At 38.7% G+C, this 18,942-nt stretch overlaps 1 protein-coding gene and 1 non-coding gene across 4 annotated transcripts in view; both read left to right on the top strand.

Annotated features, from left to right (window-relative positions):
• Positions 1–3,262: 3,262 nt before the first annotated feature.
• The window catches only part of ADGRV1 (adhesion G protein-coupled receptor V1), a 751,592-nt gene continuing 735,912 nt past the window's right edge, over positions 3,263–18,942 (top strand). Inside the window, exon 1 of one of the 3 annotated variants that reach the window (XM_072606176.1) lies at positions 3,263–3,622. In XM_072606176.1, coding sequence (XP_072462277.1) covers positions 3,601–3,622 — 22 coding nt within the window. In that variant the 5' untranslated portion in view covers positions 3,263–3,600. The remainder of the gene's footprint in view (positions 3,623–18,942) is intronic. The other 2 variants (XM_072606175.1, XM_072606174.1) reach the window with 2 other exon arrangements.
• On the top strand, positions 16,102–16,208 carry LOC140502947 (U6 spliceosomal RNA). Its single transcript, XR_011966664.1, has one exon. It is a non-coding gene; the product is annotated as a U6 spliceosomal RNA (small nuclear RNA).

Genomic DNA, 18,942 nt, shown 5'->3' with positions numbered 1-18,942 from the left:
ATCAGATTGGCTAACATGACAAAACAGGAAGATGATAAATGTTGGAGAAGATGTGGGAGAGTTGGAACACTAATTCATTGTTGGTGGAACTGTGAGCTGATCCAACTATTCTGGAGAGCAATTTGGAACTATGCCCAAAGGACTACAAAAATGTGCATACCCTTTGACCCAGCAATATCGATTTTCGGGCTCTATTCCAAAGACATCATAGAAATGGGAAAGGGTCCCACATGTACAAAAATATTTATAGCAGCTCTCTGTGGTGGCCAAAAACTGGAAATCAAGTGGATGCCCATCAATTGGGGAATGTCTGAACAAGTTGTAGTATATGAATGTAATGGAATACTATTGTGCTATAAGAAATGATAAACAGGAAGACTCCACAGAAGCCTGAAAAGACTTGCAGGATTATGATTAAGTATCAATAAGTGTCAGTAAGTATTCCAGACATTATGCCCTATAGGAATTCAAGCTTGGGTAATCCAAGGAGGTATAAAAAAGAGAGATTTTATCTATGTTTTAAGATTTCCATATGTGGGAAGAGGAAAGGAAGGCATTTCAATGGGGAGAATATCCTAAAGCACAGAGAAAATCAACTGGCAGGACAGGTTTATTTAGTCAATTATCAATAAACACTTAAGTGCCTACTTCTTGATAGGCCCTATGCTAAGTATGAGGGATACAAAGAAAGGCAAAAGACAGTCTGCCTTCAAAGAGCTCACAATCTGAAGGGGAAAGACAAAATATAAAAAGAATCTGAGAAGTGTGGGGAGCGGGTACTGATTACAGAAGGCCAGATAAAGCCCTGCAGCTGAGGTAGAGAAATGATGACATCACTGCTCTGGGCTCCCTCCTTTAATGGTGGACGATCTGGGAGGAGCTCTCTGATAGCCATCCTTCCACCTCTTCCAGTTATAGAGAGAGGGGGTGGGTGGTTCGTGTAGAGGGGTACTGAAGAAGTGTGAATTTCAGAGTTGATGTCAGCTTGCTGGATTGAGTTTCTGGAGATCATGACATCCAGAAGAGCAGCCAGTAGCCACAAAGAGGAGAAGGAGAAAATAATGCAGAAAAGGTAGTGTAGGACTCAACTGTGAAGGGAAATAATATGCTAAACTAAGTTCTGTGCACTCAGTGAGACAGCTAGAATAAGAATATATATACATATGATATACACACATATAACAATGGTCATGGAAAGAGGTATCCAGAAATGATCTACACAGAAAGTTGAGTAAGAACCAGGAAGGCACAAACCAATGGAGAGAGCAATGTAGCTGAACCAAATCACAGGCAAGTAATGAAGCAGACTAGAATAATGGATTAAAACCAACCATGAAAGAGTCAGGACTTTGGTGAAAGAAAAACCTCCTTCCTCCTGCCTAGTACTTTTATCTGGTTCCTGATAAAGCAGGACTCAATCACACGGTCCCTAGCTACACTAATGCATGCGGGAGGAACTAATTGGGAACACCTAGGTGAGCAAAACTGTACTTTATGCCAGATGAAATGATAAGGTGTTCTGTTTGTGAAGACAGGCCGGACATAAAGTTAAGCAGTGAAAAGGTCAGAGTCTGAAGTCAGAAGGATTTATAGCAGTAGCAAGGGATGAGGCCAAGCCAAGTCTGCCAGTCCTAAGTCAGTAGAATTTCAAGTGGTAGCAAAGAGTCAAGCAAAGGAGAGAATCAAGCAGTCTGTGGTCCTTAGAAGCAAAACCAGAGGTGTTTATAAACCCAAGGATAAATCCTTGTGAGCTATTACTTTGAGACAAGTCTCAGGACTTCTGGAGGCCCCTTGTCTGGAGGCATCTGCTTGTCAGAACAAAACTCAGCACAGAGACCCTCCTGGTGGATGTGACATCTGACCCCATTGGGGGTAGGGGCACATTGCAATAGTTGAGATTTCGGTCTCTACCAACGATGGAAGGCTTGCGTTCCTGAGGATGATTTAAAGACTTTATGGGTTGGTCTGTATCCTCAGAGGATCCAGCTAGGTCAATCCAACTCTAACAATGCCCAGTTTTAAGTCTTCATCTTTCCAGGAAGAAGAGCTCTAATTTTTCTTCTTTGTCCTTAAAGGATGACAGTCCTGCATGGCAGACCAGAATAGACAAGCCGTGTTCTAGGTCCAAAAGGCAGGCCTGACTTTTTTTAATCTCCTGGCAGACTTGTGACACTCTTGTCTTCTTAAGATCCAATGAAAACGGGGCACCGGCAGCACACTATGAATGGCCTGGCCCAAACATTGCCTTCTTTTCCACGTTCTTCTTTGATCTTTGGGAAGGTGGGGATTTTCTCCAAGGAACGCCTGACACGTAATAGAGAAGTCTGTGTCCTCTCAGTTCTGCCAGACACTGGTACTGGAGCCTGGAGACAGCGCCATTTTGGAAATGGCGGCGACCACGGTATGGCTGGCGGAAGTAGGAGCTGTGCCCAGGCTGGGGGCGGGGCCTAGGCGATCCCAGCAGCCCCTGCGGAAAATAACGCGGCTAGGTTTTGTTGCTCTTCTCCGCCTGGCTCTGAGTCTGGTGCTTTTTCAGGCCATGCCACGTTGCACTTACAGCTTCAGAAACAAGTTAAAAACTCCTGTCCTGGTAGTACCCCACACTCCAGAGATTATGGAGGGCGGAAGCATTGAGTTGAGGAGACCTGTTTTCTTCTTCAGCCCTGTCCCACCCCCGGACTGGATCATCCCCAAGGACCCTTCCAGCTGGGACATTCTATGAGTTCAAGAAGTGCCATAAAAATGCAATTTTGGACCATGTGCAACTTGAAGAGCACAGAGCAGGCTCTGGGGCCTGCGGCCGCGCACTTGAGGACCTAGAGGGTCACGGGTGGCCTCGAGGCCACCCGTGGCCCATCCCCTGGCCCAGAATCTTATAAAGGGCCGGAGATGTGTCCACGTTGTTGGGGGAACGCACCTATAAAGCTGACCCGTTAAAATCACAAGGCAGGCGACAGCTTTGCCGCGGGCTTTCTGCACCAACGTTCTCACGCGTCATGGACACTCGTCCTGACCGTCAGTCCAACAGCGTCAGTCCTCAAGTCCTTGGCGCGGTTGAGGCCAGACAAAGTGTAAGAGCTCTTGGACACGTCCTGGCCACGTTCTGCCATTTCTCCAGGAGGTGCGGTGGGTCACGGAGGGCCTGGGCTGGGCTGGGGGGAGGAGCTGCAGGCCCCCCAGGTGGGGGGTGGGGGCTCGGGGGCGCGCGGGCGGGGGCGGCGCGGCGGGGGGCGCCGGCCCAGCACCGTCCAGACGCCCGCAGAGCCCTCGCCACGCGCCCACGCGGCCCGGCGCCGCTCTGCTGGAAGAGACCATTAGGCCGCCCGAGGCAGGGTGTTTCGCGCCTGCCGGGCCCCGCTGCGCGGCGGAGCGCGCGTCGTGGCGGCCGTCCACCCCTGCTCTTGTGGTCAGGTACGCGGGCCCCGCAGCCGCCGGTTCTATTGGAGCCGGAGGAAGAGAGGGAGGGGAAAGAGGAGCTAGCGCTCCCGAGCGTCCAGATAGCGGGAGACCGCGGGAGACCTCGGGAGACCTCGGGAGCCGGGGAGCGGGCGGCCTGGGCGGCGGGCTGGGTTTCCGAGCGGCTTTGTCCAGAGGACGCCCATGTCCTTGTCCTCGGGTCCAGGTAGGCGTCCGTGGCGGCCGGGGGAGCGTCCCCGCCCGGGGAGATTGTCCGGCTTCGCCGCACCTGTTGTGAGAGGGCGCGGGCGGCGGGGGCGGCGGTGTCCGGGCCGGGCTGCGGGGGCCGGGCTGCGGGGGCCGGGCTGCGGGGGCCGGCGGGGCGCTGACCGCTCGCAGAGTCCACCTCGGCCGCCCACCCGCCTACGTCCCCTTGAAAAGTTGGCTGAGAGAAAAGAAGGTGGACACAAAATAACCAGATTCTTTGCTTCTCCCTCCTGCCCCCCCCACGTAACCTTAACCGTAACTTAAATTTTAAAAATCGAAGTTGACAATTGTGAGCATCACTCCGTAGATAATTCATAATATTGTAATAATAACGAAATAATGAATAATGGATGATATTCAAAGAAATATTCATTTCCAGCGTGTGCTACAGAAGTTCTACGTCCGAATGCACATCCCATAAGAGGGAACGTGTAGCTGGTGCCCTGGAGAGGTTGTCTAAATAGTTCAGATTGAAGATTGTTTGAAAGTAGTTCTTGGAACTGCCAGACGCTCTTTTAAAATGATTGCATTTTAAGTTAATGTTGAGAAGTAAAAGTCTGTTTGAAAATATGAAATCTATTCCACTTTCACCTGCGAAACCATGCTTTAAAAATCAAGCTTAGCAATTTTTGATTTGCAAGGATATTTTAAAGTTTTACTAAATGTAGCACTTACAATTTACAAAGTAGCAGACCTTAAACGTGTGCTTAATTGGGATAGCTAAAACACAACGAGTTTATTGCTTGACACTAGATCTTAAAGGAGCAGCTAATTTGCTAGTGTTAGCATACATAAGGGTTGATAAAAATAAAACTTGTAACTAACAGAACATTAAATCTGTATGCCTTTTAGTTTTTGTGATTTGCTACCTTGGAATACAGAAGAAATGTGTTTACTCTGTGAAACCTTTATCAGAATGGAAAAGGAAAGGAAACTTTGATTTAAAAAAATAGACACTATAAAATAAACACTAATAAATAACACTAGATCACATTTTGGGGCATTAACTTGCTGGATTGCAGAGCAAGTATTAACTGTGTAAAATACATCTGTAGGGGCTACTAAATAAAGTCTGAACCACTAAGATGTAAACTTCGTGAAATATAACTAAAAATACCTAATTTTAAAATATGGTGATTTTTAAAGATAATCAAAATGTACAGTGTGTTTCCAAAGCTTGAAACTCTACTAAACACTTTTTCTACCCACTGAATTTGAAAAATTGGTGGTCAAGGCAGGTTTTTATGATTCATAGAGCATTGATGAATGATTCAGAAACTGACTGAATCAAAAGTTATCTTCAACTCTAAGGGGTAAATGTAAATTGGATAAAAGAATTAGCTCCTGATGTGGTGAGATAGAACTGAGATATATTCATTATACATTGTGTTCTAAAAGTCTCTACACAGTTTTAAGCCTTAAAACTGCACCGATACTTTGGGGACACCATGATTTGTTTTTTAAACAAGTAATACCTTGTTCAGCTTCAACACTTCAATATTGATTTAATAACGTTAATTTCATGGGTTTGGCAAGTAAGATACAATTTGACTCTCATATGACGTTTTAATGGCTAATAGTTTAGTCAACATGGAGAGAAAGGGTACTAGGAAAAAATGTGGCCAAGGGGCTTTCCATGTTGAGTTGCCCTTGAACCTTTATTGTTTAAAAGAATGCGTCTACAGTTGGAAAGAAGGAATCTTCCCATGAGATTACAGGAAGATCTATATACAGAGTACCCACAGGAATATATATACACACAAATGATATACATAGTATCTGTCTGTCTGTCTGTCTATCTATCTATCCATCCATCTATCCATCTATCTATCTTGTATATTAGCTATTAAAGCTGAAGACTGTATGAAGACTTTTGAGACATCCTGTGTAATCTTTCATTGATTCAGAAAGACAAGGGGGGGGGGGGCAGTATTCTCCGAATGTGGAATTTTGGATCTGGAAGGGAACCTAGAGAACATTTAATTTAACACTACTCATGTTATACTTCAAGAAACATATCTAGAGAGGTGAGATACCTTGCTCAATCTTAATATTTTCCTGAGCCCACTATTTAACTGGATGAAAGAAAATACTCTATTACCTTATAAGATTAAATAAAAAAGATTTTTAAAAATAGCTGTTTTGTTTTTTAAAAATTTATTTTCTATACTTACTGCACATTTAGATATATACATGTGTCATTTTATCAGGTGAGATAATATTTGTAAAGTACTTTGCAAACCTTAAAATACTACATCAATGCTAATATTATCAATTGTGTTTTCACGTGGAGGTAGAGTTCCTATGCCATATCTTACATGCATGTGACTTTTGGTAATATGCTGTGGCCTCTTCATGCCCACCAAGCATCATTCCACTCTTTGTTTGAAAAATTACTTGTCATTTTAATTCTCTGAAGACCATAGTATACTTTGTTATTGTGGAGTTTGAAAGAGGTGGGTTTTTGTGACAGCAAGCAGTTGAGGATCATTGAACAACTTGCAGCTTCTCAAATAGAATCACAATCCAGCTTTATGTCTTTATACTGTTTAGGTCTCCATCTAACTCATCCATGTGCAACACCAAGAAACATATAGTTCATATACTTCAAGAAACATATGCTTCATGTCATAGTCTGGGCAACACACATTTTTCGTTTACTTTATTTTTCCAGTAGTGATAATTAGATAGATTTCTTTGAGGTTACGTTGAACTTCACTGAAGAGAAGTATGTGTAGTTTTCAAGAGCATAATGTAACTTATAAGATTCTTAGCTATTGACAGAAAATTCATCTTGTACCATCTTTGTTAGTACCATCTTTGTTAGGAGACAGAGTTCCTAGAGAGCCGTCACTGAAGCCAGGAAGACCTAGGTTTAAATCTGCTTCTGATATATATTGCCTATGTGACTGGGCATGACACTTAACATCAGAACTCTTGGCATCTCTTTGAGACTACATGTTGCAGAGAAGGTGCTGTCCTGCATTGATAGAGGGAGTTTCTTCACCTGTGAGTTCCCAATACCAATGAAAATCATAGGTCCAACCCCTGTCCCTTTGCTAAGACCTTATGCATAGTATCTGTCATCTACTGGTGAATGTCTTTGGTGAGCTCCCTGTTTAACACCTTGATTGATATCAAGATTCAGTCAGTTTTACGAAATTAATTCTGTAGTGTCTCTTTCCTTGGATTTTGCATGATTTTGATGTATGTGTGGGATGCCTTTTTTGTAGGATATCCTTTAATGCCATATTTTGATTTGTCAAGTAAAATGCTGTCTTACAATCACAAATGATGAACACAGCAGGATCTTATATTCTTTCTGTCACTTGGGACTTAATATTTTTCTACTATGTGAAAGGAATATATAATATATTACATATGTTTATAATATGTTAATATTATGTATTAATATAATAATGTAGGACAATATGTTACACCTAAAGGAAATTTACCTGTTCCTTTCTTATGTGTTGATCAAAGATAGCCTCTATGTATACATAACCATTTTCATATATGTAAATTTTTTGAATGGGGATATGGGAAGCATCTGGAATTATTTTGTTTGTGGGAGGTCCTCCCCTGTTAGTAGATAAATCCTAGGGAATTTGCCAGAGGTACTTGGAAGTTAGGCACCCAGAATAACAAAACTAGTCAGTTAGTAATTCAGCATACATTTATTAAGCATCCCCTATGTGCCAGACACTGTGCTGTAAGTGCTGAGGATACAGTGAAAAAACAAAACATTGCCTGCCCTCAAAGAGCTCGTGGTCTAGGAAGTGTCAGGGGCAGGATTTGAACCTAGAGATTCCTGAGTCTTAGTTCATCACAAAACCTTTCTCTGCAGAGTTTTCAAAAATGCCCAAGGATCAGGGTGAGTAGTTATGAAACGGTGATTTCATCTGTGTAAGTTCATCTGTGTAAGTAGGTAACTCTACCAGTGTTGTGCACCAACTATTTTGCATTTTACCATCTCAGAGGGTATTTTGGGGAGCACTGAGAGGTAAAGTATCCTTCATGGAGTCACACAGTTAATCTGCGTCAAAGCCTAAACTTGAGCACTCATCTTTCAGACTTTGTTGCCAGCCCTCTTTGCATTTATATGTTGCTGCCTCTCTAATCTTACAAAGATGAGAAAACAGAATTGTGACCAGTCGTTGCTGTTTTCATGCTTATCTCTTTATCTCTCTCTCTCTCTCTTTTTCTCTCTATATCTTTTATATGAGTGTTCACAGTAGGCAGTAAAATATTGATTGAATGAATGAATGACTTTGTTATCAATTTGTCTGGGACAACTCACCTATCCCGGGCCTTATCTCTAAATCTAAATTGAAACACTCACTTTTTTCTGTTGTTCTTTCTTTGTGTAGATTTTTCAGTGATGTTCTCTGCTCTTATATAATTTCAAACATATTGAGTTCTTCAGATAAAAATTGACCTTATATTTTAAATATATATATTTTATATATAAATGATGTTTTTTCCTATTGTATCACCTCGATAAAACTGTGCCATATGAAAACATTTTTATTCTGATGATGAAAATGGTGAAAAATATGTGAAAAATCATATTCTTCAACGCTTGCAAAACTAACCCTATATCACCTATCAATTGTTGGAAAGCAAGAATGAAAGCTATTTTTAAAAGTTTGTCAGCACTTGAAATTATGTTTTGAATTGAATTGATTCCTTTTTTGCCCTAACATTTAAATATTTATGTGTTACTAAAATAAAATATTTGATGCTGAAGAAAAGCGAAAATGTTAATTAGCTCGACTTTTTTTTTTCAAACAATTTGTTCAGAACAAAGTAAGGCAAATGACTTTTTCTCACATGGTACGTATGCCTTTTTTTTTTTCGTGTTCAGGCTAGGAAGGCATCTTCTCACATAATCCTGTTTTCTCTCGTGTCTGGGTATTGGGCCACACATGGAGCCATAGCACCTGAGTATACCTGTGTCCGTGTCAGTCTGAGAAGGAGCATGGAGGAGGAGAAGGAGGAGGGTGGAGTAAGGGAGCTATCTAATTTTCCCAGAGCCTCTGTAGTGAACTGTATTCTTAAAAGTGTATATAAGCAATATATTTCTTTGCTTACTAAACAGGTGACTCTCAGAGCCGTTTTGCTTTTCTTTTATAGATATAAAATTGGCTATACTTGAAAATCTGGGAGCGGAGCTGGAGGGAGGTTTTTTTATTCATTCATTCAACTGACATTTATCAAATGCTTGGTTTGTATAAAGTACAAACAAATGCCTCTCTTTTGTATAAAGGAGAAAACTGAATTGAGCTCAGGACTCTTGGCATATTTTCAACAAATTTGTTTTAAATTTATGCTAATAGTCCTTTTTAAGGTTTGTATATTTTTAGTATATTTGGGTAGGGCAATTTCTACTTCAATAATGTCTTTTATTTCTCCTGAACATTACAAGACATTCCACATCAGTGGAATAGATGGTACACATGTTTTAAAAATTAACGTAGCTGATTATGCTGTTTTTCAGTAGCTCATCTGGTATATGAAAAACTTTTTCCCAAACACATGTCCTGAATTGATCCTATATATTTGAGCTTTGAACTCTTTCATGCTTTATTAGTGGCTACTTTATTAGGGGTTTAACGTGGCCTTAATCCAGCCATCTGTTCAGGTTTTTTTGGCACATCAGCAGATCTGTGGTGCTAGAGCCAAAGAAATTTCCCACATTTTTAGAGGTTAGGGAAAGAGCTACCTTTCTGAATAGATTTCAAATGATTCTCAGCAAGACAATGGTGCAGAACTGGAGTAAAAATGCATGTCATTCTATGAAGCACAAGGTCCCCTGTCTATCTTTAGCCTTGCTGAATGGCAATTAGCATTTCAACTAGCCAATTTGGTTACTTGCTCCGAAGTACTTGGGTTTGTAATTTGCTGCTCTCAGTTTGGTGCTGTTAAGAACTGGCTCTTATGTAATCCTCTCAAAGTACCTTTCTTTCCAGCATGGTTATTGTTGCTGGTCTTAAATAACTAATCAGCAAAGAGATTTCCTTGTCTTGAACTATAGGGTGCCATAGACCAAGGAAAATGAAATGCCAAGCTAATAAGGGAATGATTGTAATTATTAAATAGTTGTTATTGAAATGTGGCACAGGTTGAAAGATTCAGAATAGCTTCAAATAAAATGCAGTTCTTAAGGGGAAAAAGGAGAGTATTGTGAGAAACTGTTGAATAGTTTATTTCTGTTTGTACTTTGTAAGTCAATAAATAGGGAGCACAAATATGGGAATAAATTAGTGGAACATAGAGACCTCAACAGTTTTAAAAAGATAGTCTTACATTATTGGACTTGGTTTTTTTTTCCTTTCCGAGAAAAAGAATCCTAAAGGGAATATACGTAAAATATAAATGCAAAAATCAATTCTGTGCTTGAATGTGATAATGAATTAACTATGTCTAATCCAAGTGCAGAGGCATAGGTTACTTTAGTGTCTGCGTGATCATTTTAAAATGTGAATTTTGTTAGCAGCTTCTTTAGTAATGTACTCTGGTAATTAGATGACGTCAATTTTTCGTAATGCATTCCTGTATTCGTCTGTAAGGAATATGCCATGGTAATCCTTTCGTCAAAATAATTGAAGTGATAATATCCTTTAATCCATATTATAAGACAGTGTTTCAGTTCAGTTCACTTTGTAAATCAGTATTCTCTGTGAGAACATTCAATTACACAGTGATTTGAAAAAATAATAAACTCATTTTTCAAATAATCTTTAATATGAACTAGAGAAATGAAAACAGAAGGAAGAATTATTTTAGAACTGTGTATCCTTTAAGTGACAAATGTAATTTTGAGGATATATCTGAAGGTAATCTTATTAGGGGTGTACTGGAGCCAGGTGGAACCAACTCATGAGAGCTCTGTGAGCATTCACACTTTGGAAATCAGCAAACTATAAATCAGGGTTCAGTTTATTGTCTTGTTAATTGTTTAGACTTAAGAATGGCACAGAGAAAATGTCAATAAGAAAGATTAAACTTAAATGTGTGTGATAATGCATTTTTCTCCCTGGAGAGCTAGTGTTAAATATTTACCAGTGCATCCATGAGTCTAATCATCTGATACATCTCCCCATATGTATGTATGTATATATTATTTGTTACTGTGCAAGAAAAGCCTAATACATAGTTAAAGTAAGTTGTGGATTAATCAGTGTTATTGAAATTATTCCTTGAGTAATCTACTAGGCAGCCAAGTAGCCAATGATAACAAGGATTACTCAGAAAGTTGGAAAATTGAAGCAAGAAGATTAGATTGTCCTTTGGTGATCTGGCTGATTTCAAAGTATAACAGGTGCCATAAAAGAGATAGGACTTGATTTGAACCTTGAAAGATGGATAGGATTTGGAAAGATTGAAAGTAGGGTATCTTGTGTTATAAGTTTGGGAAATAATATAAACAAAGCCATGAAGGCAGGAATAGACAAGTTAATAGTGAATAAACTAGGTTGTTTAGAGCAGGAATTTAAGTTGACGAATAGTGTAAGATAAGTTTGGAATGTTAAATTGGAACCAGTTTGTGGATGGCCTTGATTGCCAGGTAAAAGCATTTGGACTTTAATCTTGTGACTAGGGAAGTTTTGAGAATGATTTAGAAATGGTGTTTTAGTAAGACTAATCTGGTGGATATGTGCAACATAGGCTGAAATGGGGAATATAATTAAAAAGAATGTTATAATAACAGTACAAACTTGAACTGATAGGCCGAAGTAGGGTGGTGGCGATGAGAATGGAAGTATATAAATTAATGAGAGACATTTTAGAAGAATCATAAGGATTTGATGGGTAAATGAGAGGAATGAGTAAAAAATAATTCTGAAGTTTAGATTTGGGTGACTTGCAGAGTGATAGTGCTTTAGTTACAGATATTCTGTGCATACACCTACGTGCTGTTAACTTAGCAATAGATGACTGGAAGATAATCATCACAGAGACTAATTTAGCATCTGACACTCAAATAAGGCAGATTCTAGAGGCAAATTGGCAAATCAATCAACAAGCATTTATTAAGCATCCAAGTGTCAGGAAATACAAAAAAAAAAAGCATAAACAATCCCTCCCCTCAAGGAGCTTTTATATTCTACTAGAGGGATACAACATGATCTCAGATAAATAGAAAGTAATTTTTTTTTGAGAAGGAACCTACCTGGGAAATCAGGAAAAAGCCGCTTAGGGAAACTGCATTTGAGCTGAGCCTAGAAGGAACTGAGTATTCCAAGGTGAGAAGTAGAACATTCTAGGCATGGGATTATGTATTCAGGGAACAGACTGCAAAGTCATAGAAGCAGAGTAGAGTATGTAGGCTGTTTGGCTGGACTGATGGTTTGAAGGGAAGTAATGTGGCTGAAGCTAGATTGTGCAGGACTTTAAATGCCAAACAGAGGACTTCGTATGTTCTCTGAATAATGACCACAGATGCAAAACAAAGAACACTTTTTGTGTGTGCGATAAAGAACTGCTGTGCATTTAAGTGTTTATATTTTAAACCTATAAATTGGTAGTGATCACTTGCAGTATAATTTATGAATATGAAGGACTGTTATATGAATATGTACAAAACGTATATTTAGTTGCATGTATATGTTCTAGAATAAACACACTCTGATCCCAAGTCTTGCCCTATTAGATATGTGTTTTTCAATATGCTTGAAATCATGAGTGACTGCCTTATGCACATTTATTCTGTTTGTCCATCCCATGTAGTAGCTATTCTCTGAGGCAGATATCTTCCTGTCACCTATGGAGGTGTGTATGACGCAGTCCGAGTTGTTTCACAGTCCTTGTTATTCACCATTCCATCTTCCTTATCCACCTGAATTTCAGTATTGGGTTCCTGTCTCCATTTCTATAAATAATAGTTACAACTGATACATTTTTGGACACAGTGCAGTATGGAAACTTGTTTTGTATAGTTATGCTTATTTCTTACAAGGGTTTTCTTTTTTCTTTTTTTCCTCCTCCCCTAATTGGAGAGGTCAGAAGGAAAGAAAAATAAATGCTTGTTTCTTAAAAAAAGTAAAATAACAGTTGAAAGATAATAGCAATATTCACAATTGGAAAATATCTTGATCCATGTCAGTCTCTGACTATTTACCAAAATTATTATTTGGAGACTTAAACATATGAAGCTCATATATACCTCTGCTGCCCTCCTTTTTAGTTCATGTTCCCTCTTTCTTGTAAGGGAGATTTAATTGTCTGCGGGAAGATTGTAAATAAAGTCTCTTCTGTACTGGATCTCTCCAACTCCCTTAGTTGATGTCTTGAATTTCTTTTTTTTCTCCTAGGCTTTATCTAACACCCCAGCCATGTTGCTGCTCAGATTTAAACTCATGTTCAGAAATATTAAATAATGAATAAGTATATAGTTAAATGTACCTGAAACATTGAAAACATAAAAAAGAATCTTATTTCAGGAGGTCAGCATGCTGGACAGGGAATAAGTAGCAAATAGGATCCTCATATCCAAAATATGTTGTGGACATCAAGTTATTGATACATTGTTGCAGTGCTTAGTTTTTGGTGGAAATTAGATCTTACCTGAACTCCCTCTTGCCTACTGTCTTCATTAGAGACTCGTATCACATCAAGGCAGTATTTGTTCTCAGGCAGAAATCTTTGTTTTTTGTCTCCAAGATTGCATATTGGATTAAAAAAATAAACATCATTTTTGCTATTCTAAGAAACCTTACTGAGGATAATGTAATAAACCAGTGTCAATAATCCATTAATCAGGAAACTGCTGGTAAAAACAGACTAGTTAATGGATATTAATACTGTTTTGTCTTTAGTCATGTACCTGAATCCTAAAAAAAACCCCAAAAAACTAAATTCAAGACATTTTATTGATGCATTTTATTTGTATATCAAAATTATTTCTGTGAAAGAATAAAGAAAACAACCACTTTTCTCCACCCTCTAGGTTAGACCCTCCTTGTGACAAAGAATAACAGCTAAGGAAAATTACCCGATACAGTGATGTTATCTAGGGGTGTCTATATTTTTCTGTCCTGGAATGTGAATCCTTAAATAATCTAAAAAGAATAATTTACATATTTGCACTTAATAATTGACAAAAAAGATAGAAAAATTTCACCACTGCAAATAATTTTAACCCATCTAAGCAGTTTCATATTTCAATTTTTTTCTTTGAAGAGTATTTTATTTTTTACCCCAGTTACATGTTATAAAAATTTTTAGTATTCATTTTTACAAGATTTTGAGTTCCAGATTTTTAGATTTCAGTTTTTGAAAGGACTTCAATTTGATCAGCATTCATAATGAGGAAAAAATGATTATAAAATTGTTGTACACTTGACCCAATTTAAATCACTTGGAAACATCGCTATCATTTACTTTATGCCCTTTTTTATTTTATATGTTTTTAATTAAATTTTATTTTTCCAAACATATATAATCAAGCACAACAAAATTCCTGCCATGGCAAAAAACAAGAACCCAGCAACTCAATAATCCAAAAATGTCTCCATCTATACTCCTGAGTCCATTAACTATCAGGTATTAGGTAGAATGGTTTCATCTTTAGTCCTCTGGAATTGTGGTTGGTTACTGTATTTATGACAGTTCTAAAGTATTTCAAAATTGGTTGTCTTTACAGTATTGTTATTATTATATAAATTATTTGATTTTTAATGAAAATATTTTCCCAAACTTAAAAAAGTATGCATCTATACTTTTAAATCTTATCTGAAATATTTCTAGCAGTTAGATTTTTTTAAAAGTCCATAACAAGTAGCACATTGGGCATAGTTCCAAATTGTTTTCTAAAATGGTTGGATCTGTTTACTCCATCACCAGTGTCCTGATTTACCCATATCCCCTCCAACATTTATAATTTTCCTTTTCTGTCATTTTTTCCAATCTAGTAGGTGTGAGGTGAATTCTTTTAATTTGCGTTTCTCTAGTCAATGGTGACTTAGACTTAGAGCATTTTTTCATATGACTATATGTAGTCCTGATTACTGTATCTGAAAACTACCTGTTTGTATCTTTTGAACGGTCCAGTTATTTTAAGAAGTATTTTACATAAGAAAATTCCAGTATAGTAATTATTTAGAATTCTCTGTGGAGTATTTTCTCATTCCCCCTTTCAGAATTTAAATTTTTTGTCATTCTGAACTCGACAAACATCAGCAAATTTTCATATAAAAAGAACAGAATAAGAGAATTTTATATCACAGTGAGTATTAAGTATACCTTGGTGGTGTGTGTGTGTGTAAACACATGTTAGTTTCAAAGTTGTCTTGATTGTGATCCCTCTGCATTGACTTTTGTTCTTTTCTGTGCATTAAAAAAGTGCTTCATTGATTGTCTTTTCGTTTTTTTAAATCACCATCATGACCTCGTTTGTGTGTGCCAAATTTTATCCTCCTCCCTAAAAAAAGCAGTTCTTCATAGTAAGCATAGTTAAGCAAAACAAATCTACAAATTGGCTATGTCTAAAAATGTGTATCTGTTATTTTAGTTGGGGGATAACTGAATAAGTTATAGTATATGATTGTGACAGAATATTATTGTGCTATAAGAAATGATGAGGGGAATGGTTTCAGAAAAACCTGGAAAGACATGTATGAACTGATGCAAAGGGAAGAGAGAGGAACTAGGAGAACTTTGTGTGCTGTTACAGCACTATTGTAGCAACGATCAAGAGGGAAAGATGAAACTCCTCTGATCAAGACAATGATCTAGCTCCAGAGGAGTCATGATGAGAAATCTACTCCCAGAGAGAAGTGATTGAAGAATATTGTTTTTCATTGTCTTTATTTTTCTTGGTTTTAAGAAATATGTTTTGCATGACTTACATATGTAATAAGTATCATATTACTTGCCTTTTTCAGTGTGTAGGGAGGGGCTGGAGAGAAGGAGAGAATTTGGAACTCAAAATTTAAAAAACAAATGTTTAAAAAAAAAAAAACCCTAAAATAATGTATGTTTGATTCTGGACCTGTAGTCCATCACTTCTCTGTCAAGAGGTGGGACGCACTACTTTTATCTTGGGTCTTGTGGAGTCATGGCTTAACAAATTGACCAAAGTTCTTAAGTCTTTTAAATTTGCTTTTCTTTACAATGTTCTAGTCATTATGAAGATTGTTAGTGGTCAGTAACAAACACTTATCAAGTACTTCCTTACTATATGCCAGGTATTATACTAAGTGCCTGGGGTACAAAGAAAGGCAAAAACCATAGTCCCTGCCTTCAAGGAGTTCACTTTGTAATATGGGAAACAACATGCGATCAGCTCTGTACATATAAGATGCTTACAGTGTGACTGGGAGGTGGTCTTAAAGAAAAGGCACAGTTGAGAGCAGGGGCAAGGCTAGGGGGAAGTGAGACCAGTAAAGACTTCTTGCAGAATGTTAGATTTGAGTCCAGTAGAAGGAAGTCAGGGTGCTCACTTGGGCAGCACATATATTAAAATTGGAATGATCCAGAGAAGATTAGCATGGCCCCTGAGCTAGGATGACATGAAAATTTGTGAAGCATTTCATATTTTTCTGGGTTATTTTTTGTCTTTTTTGGGGAGGGGATGACATATTACTAATGTGAAAATTTGTTTTGCATGCTTATACCTATTTGTAATGGGTTTCATTTTTCTTGCCTTCTCAGTGAGTGGGGAAAGGAGAGGAGGGAATTTGGAATTTAAGATAAAACTGATAGAAGGAGGAGGAGGAGAAAGCCAAAGAAGCCAGCAGGTGAAAATTAGCAGGGAGAACATTCCAGGCATGGTGAAAGACACTTAAAAGGCAGAGAATGGGAAGAAGGTTGTTGTCTGTGAGAAACAGCCAGTAGCCCAGTGGATGCTTGAGTACATGTAGGAGAGATAAAGCATGAGAAGACTGGAAAGTTAGCTCTGAAGGGCTTTAGAAGCCCAAGAGAATTTTATATTTGATCCTGGCAAGTAATGGGGGGGCTTCTGGAGTTAATTGAGTATTAGGGAGACACAGTAGATCTGGACTTTAGGAAATTCACTTTGGCAAACTTACGGAAGGATAGATTAGAGGGGAGAGAGACTTGAGGTAATGAAGTCAAGCCAATGAGCATTTATTTCTCAAGTACCAACTATGTTCCAGGTGCTGTACTAAGTACAAGGAACACAAGAAGAGGCAAAAACAGTGTCAACTGTCAAGATCGCACAGTCTAGTGGAGAAGACTATTAGACTACTGTATACAAGATATATACAGGATAAGTTGAGGATAATCACAGAAGGAAGGCATAAAGGGGGAGAAGGAAAGTCTTTGAAGAAGGCTGAGATTTGAAGGCAGCCAGGGAATCCAGGAAGTAGAGATAAGGAGGAAGAGAGTAGCTCAGATGTGAAACAGTGGGAGCAGGTCTGAGAGATGTTCTGAAGGTTTGACAACAAACTCTATGGATAGAATGGATGTGAATGAGCAATGGAAGATGACAGCTAGGTTGTGAGCCTGGGTACTGATGGTTATTTCCTCTACAGTAATAACACATAGTTTGGAAGAGGAGAAGATTTTGGGGGGGAGGGCAATTAATGTGTTCAATTTTGGACATAGTGAGTTTTGAGGTACCTACTCGACATCCAATTTGAGATATTCAGTAGGCAGTTGATGGAAGTCAGATGGATAAAAAGATTTTAGAATAATCTGCATGGAAATGTTAATTGAACCCTTGAACCTGGTGAGATCACTGACTCGGAGAGTATAGATGGAAATGAGTAGAGAGCACTGGACAGAATCTTGGGACACACCCATAGCTGTTGTTGAGTCTTATTTTTTTCCAGTCATGCTGTCCAGCTGCCTTTGACCCCTTTTGGGTTTTTCTTGGCAAAGATAATGGAACGGTTTGCCATTTCCTTCTCCAGTTCATTTTATAGATGAGGAAACTAAGGAAAAGAGAATTAAGTGACTTGTCCAGGGTCACACAGCTAGTAATTATCAGAGGTCAGATTTGGACTCAGAAAGATGAGTCTTCCTGACTCCAGACTGCACCTCTATCCACTACACTGCTGCACCCATGGTTAGTAGGAACCTACAGTTGTTAGAGCGCTGGGCTTGGAGTCAGGATGACTTGAGTTCAAAAGTAGTCTCAGACATTTCTAGCTGTGTAACCCTGGTCAAATCACTTAACCTCTGTTGTTCCTTAGTTTCCTCATCGATAAAATAGGCATAATAATAGCACCTACCCCACAGGGTTGTTGTGAAGATGGAATGAGATAATTGTGAAGTGCTTAGTAAAGTTCCTGATACACAGTCAGTGCTATAGAAATGTTAGCTTTTATTATTGTGATTGTTACAGTGGTCTTGACTTGGATTGAAACTCAGGAGGAAGAGAATAAGGAGTAAGTAGAGAGGTAGGAAGAGAACTAGGAGGGAGCCCTGTCACAGAAACCTAGAGAGAATGGGGTGTTCAGAAGAAAGTGGCCAGCAGTGTCAGGGCTTGCAGAGAAGTTGAGAAGAGTAAGGCTTGACATAAAGCCTTAGAATTAGAATTGGAAGATCCTCGAATGAAGAGGCCAGAATCCAGACTGCTGAGGGTTTAGAAGTGAGAGACGAGAGAAAGTAGAAGCACTGATTGGCTTTCAAAGAGTTCTTCTCCATTCATTCTATATCATTAACTTTTCCATGTTTTTGTGAATGTGTCCCTTTCTTCATTTTTATTGAACAAAATAATATTCCATTACCCTGTACCGTAAATGGAAAATGGCTGAACAAATTGGTGGGCATTTCATCACTAGTGTGGAAATATGTTTTTCATGACTTTATAACATGATGGATGTGGTATTTCTTGCCTTCTTGCCGAGTGGGAGAAGAGTGGAGGGGGAGAATTGGGTACTGAAAACAAAATGGAATAAAATAAAATAAATTGATTGCCGTTGGCTTAGCTTCTGATTCTTTGGAACAACAAAAAGGACTGAACTGAATAACGTTGGATACATGGGTCCTATCCTTTTTTCTTTGGCCTCATTGCCTTATAGTGCTGTCATTGGATCAAAGGTTCGATAGAGTTCAGTGAGCTTTTGGATATAAATTCCAAATTGCTTTCCTGAATGGGTGGACAAATAATTTCCAGTGCCACCTAATAGTGTATCGTTATGCCTATTCCCTCTAACAATGACAGCACTTGTTGTTTTCCCTTTTTGGTCATCTTTACCAATCTGAGGTCTTTTGATGTGTATTTATCTTATTTTTCCTAATTTGGAATGTATGGTTATTAATAGCTTCCATTTCCTTTTTTGAAAACTCTCTGCTCAAATCCTTTGA

The sequence above is a fragment of the Notamacropus eugenii genome, chromosome 4 (assembly GCF_028372415.1).
Source record: "Notamacropus eugenii isolate mMacEug1 chromosome 4, mMacEug1.pri_v2, whole genome shotgun sequence".
In the NCBI taxonomy this organism is placed as follows: domain Eukaryota; kingdom Metazoa; phylum Chordata; class Mammalia; order Diprotodontia; family Macropodidae; genus Notamacropus; species Notamacropus eugenii.
The sequence above is the reverse complement of the archived record's forward strand: the minus strand, read 5'-3'. Positions and strand labels throughout refer to the sequence as shown.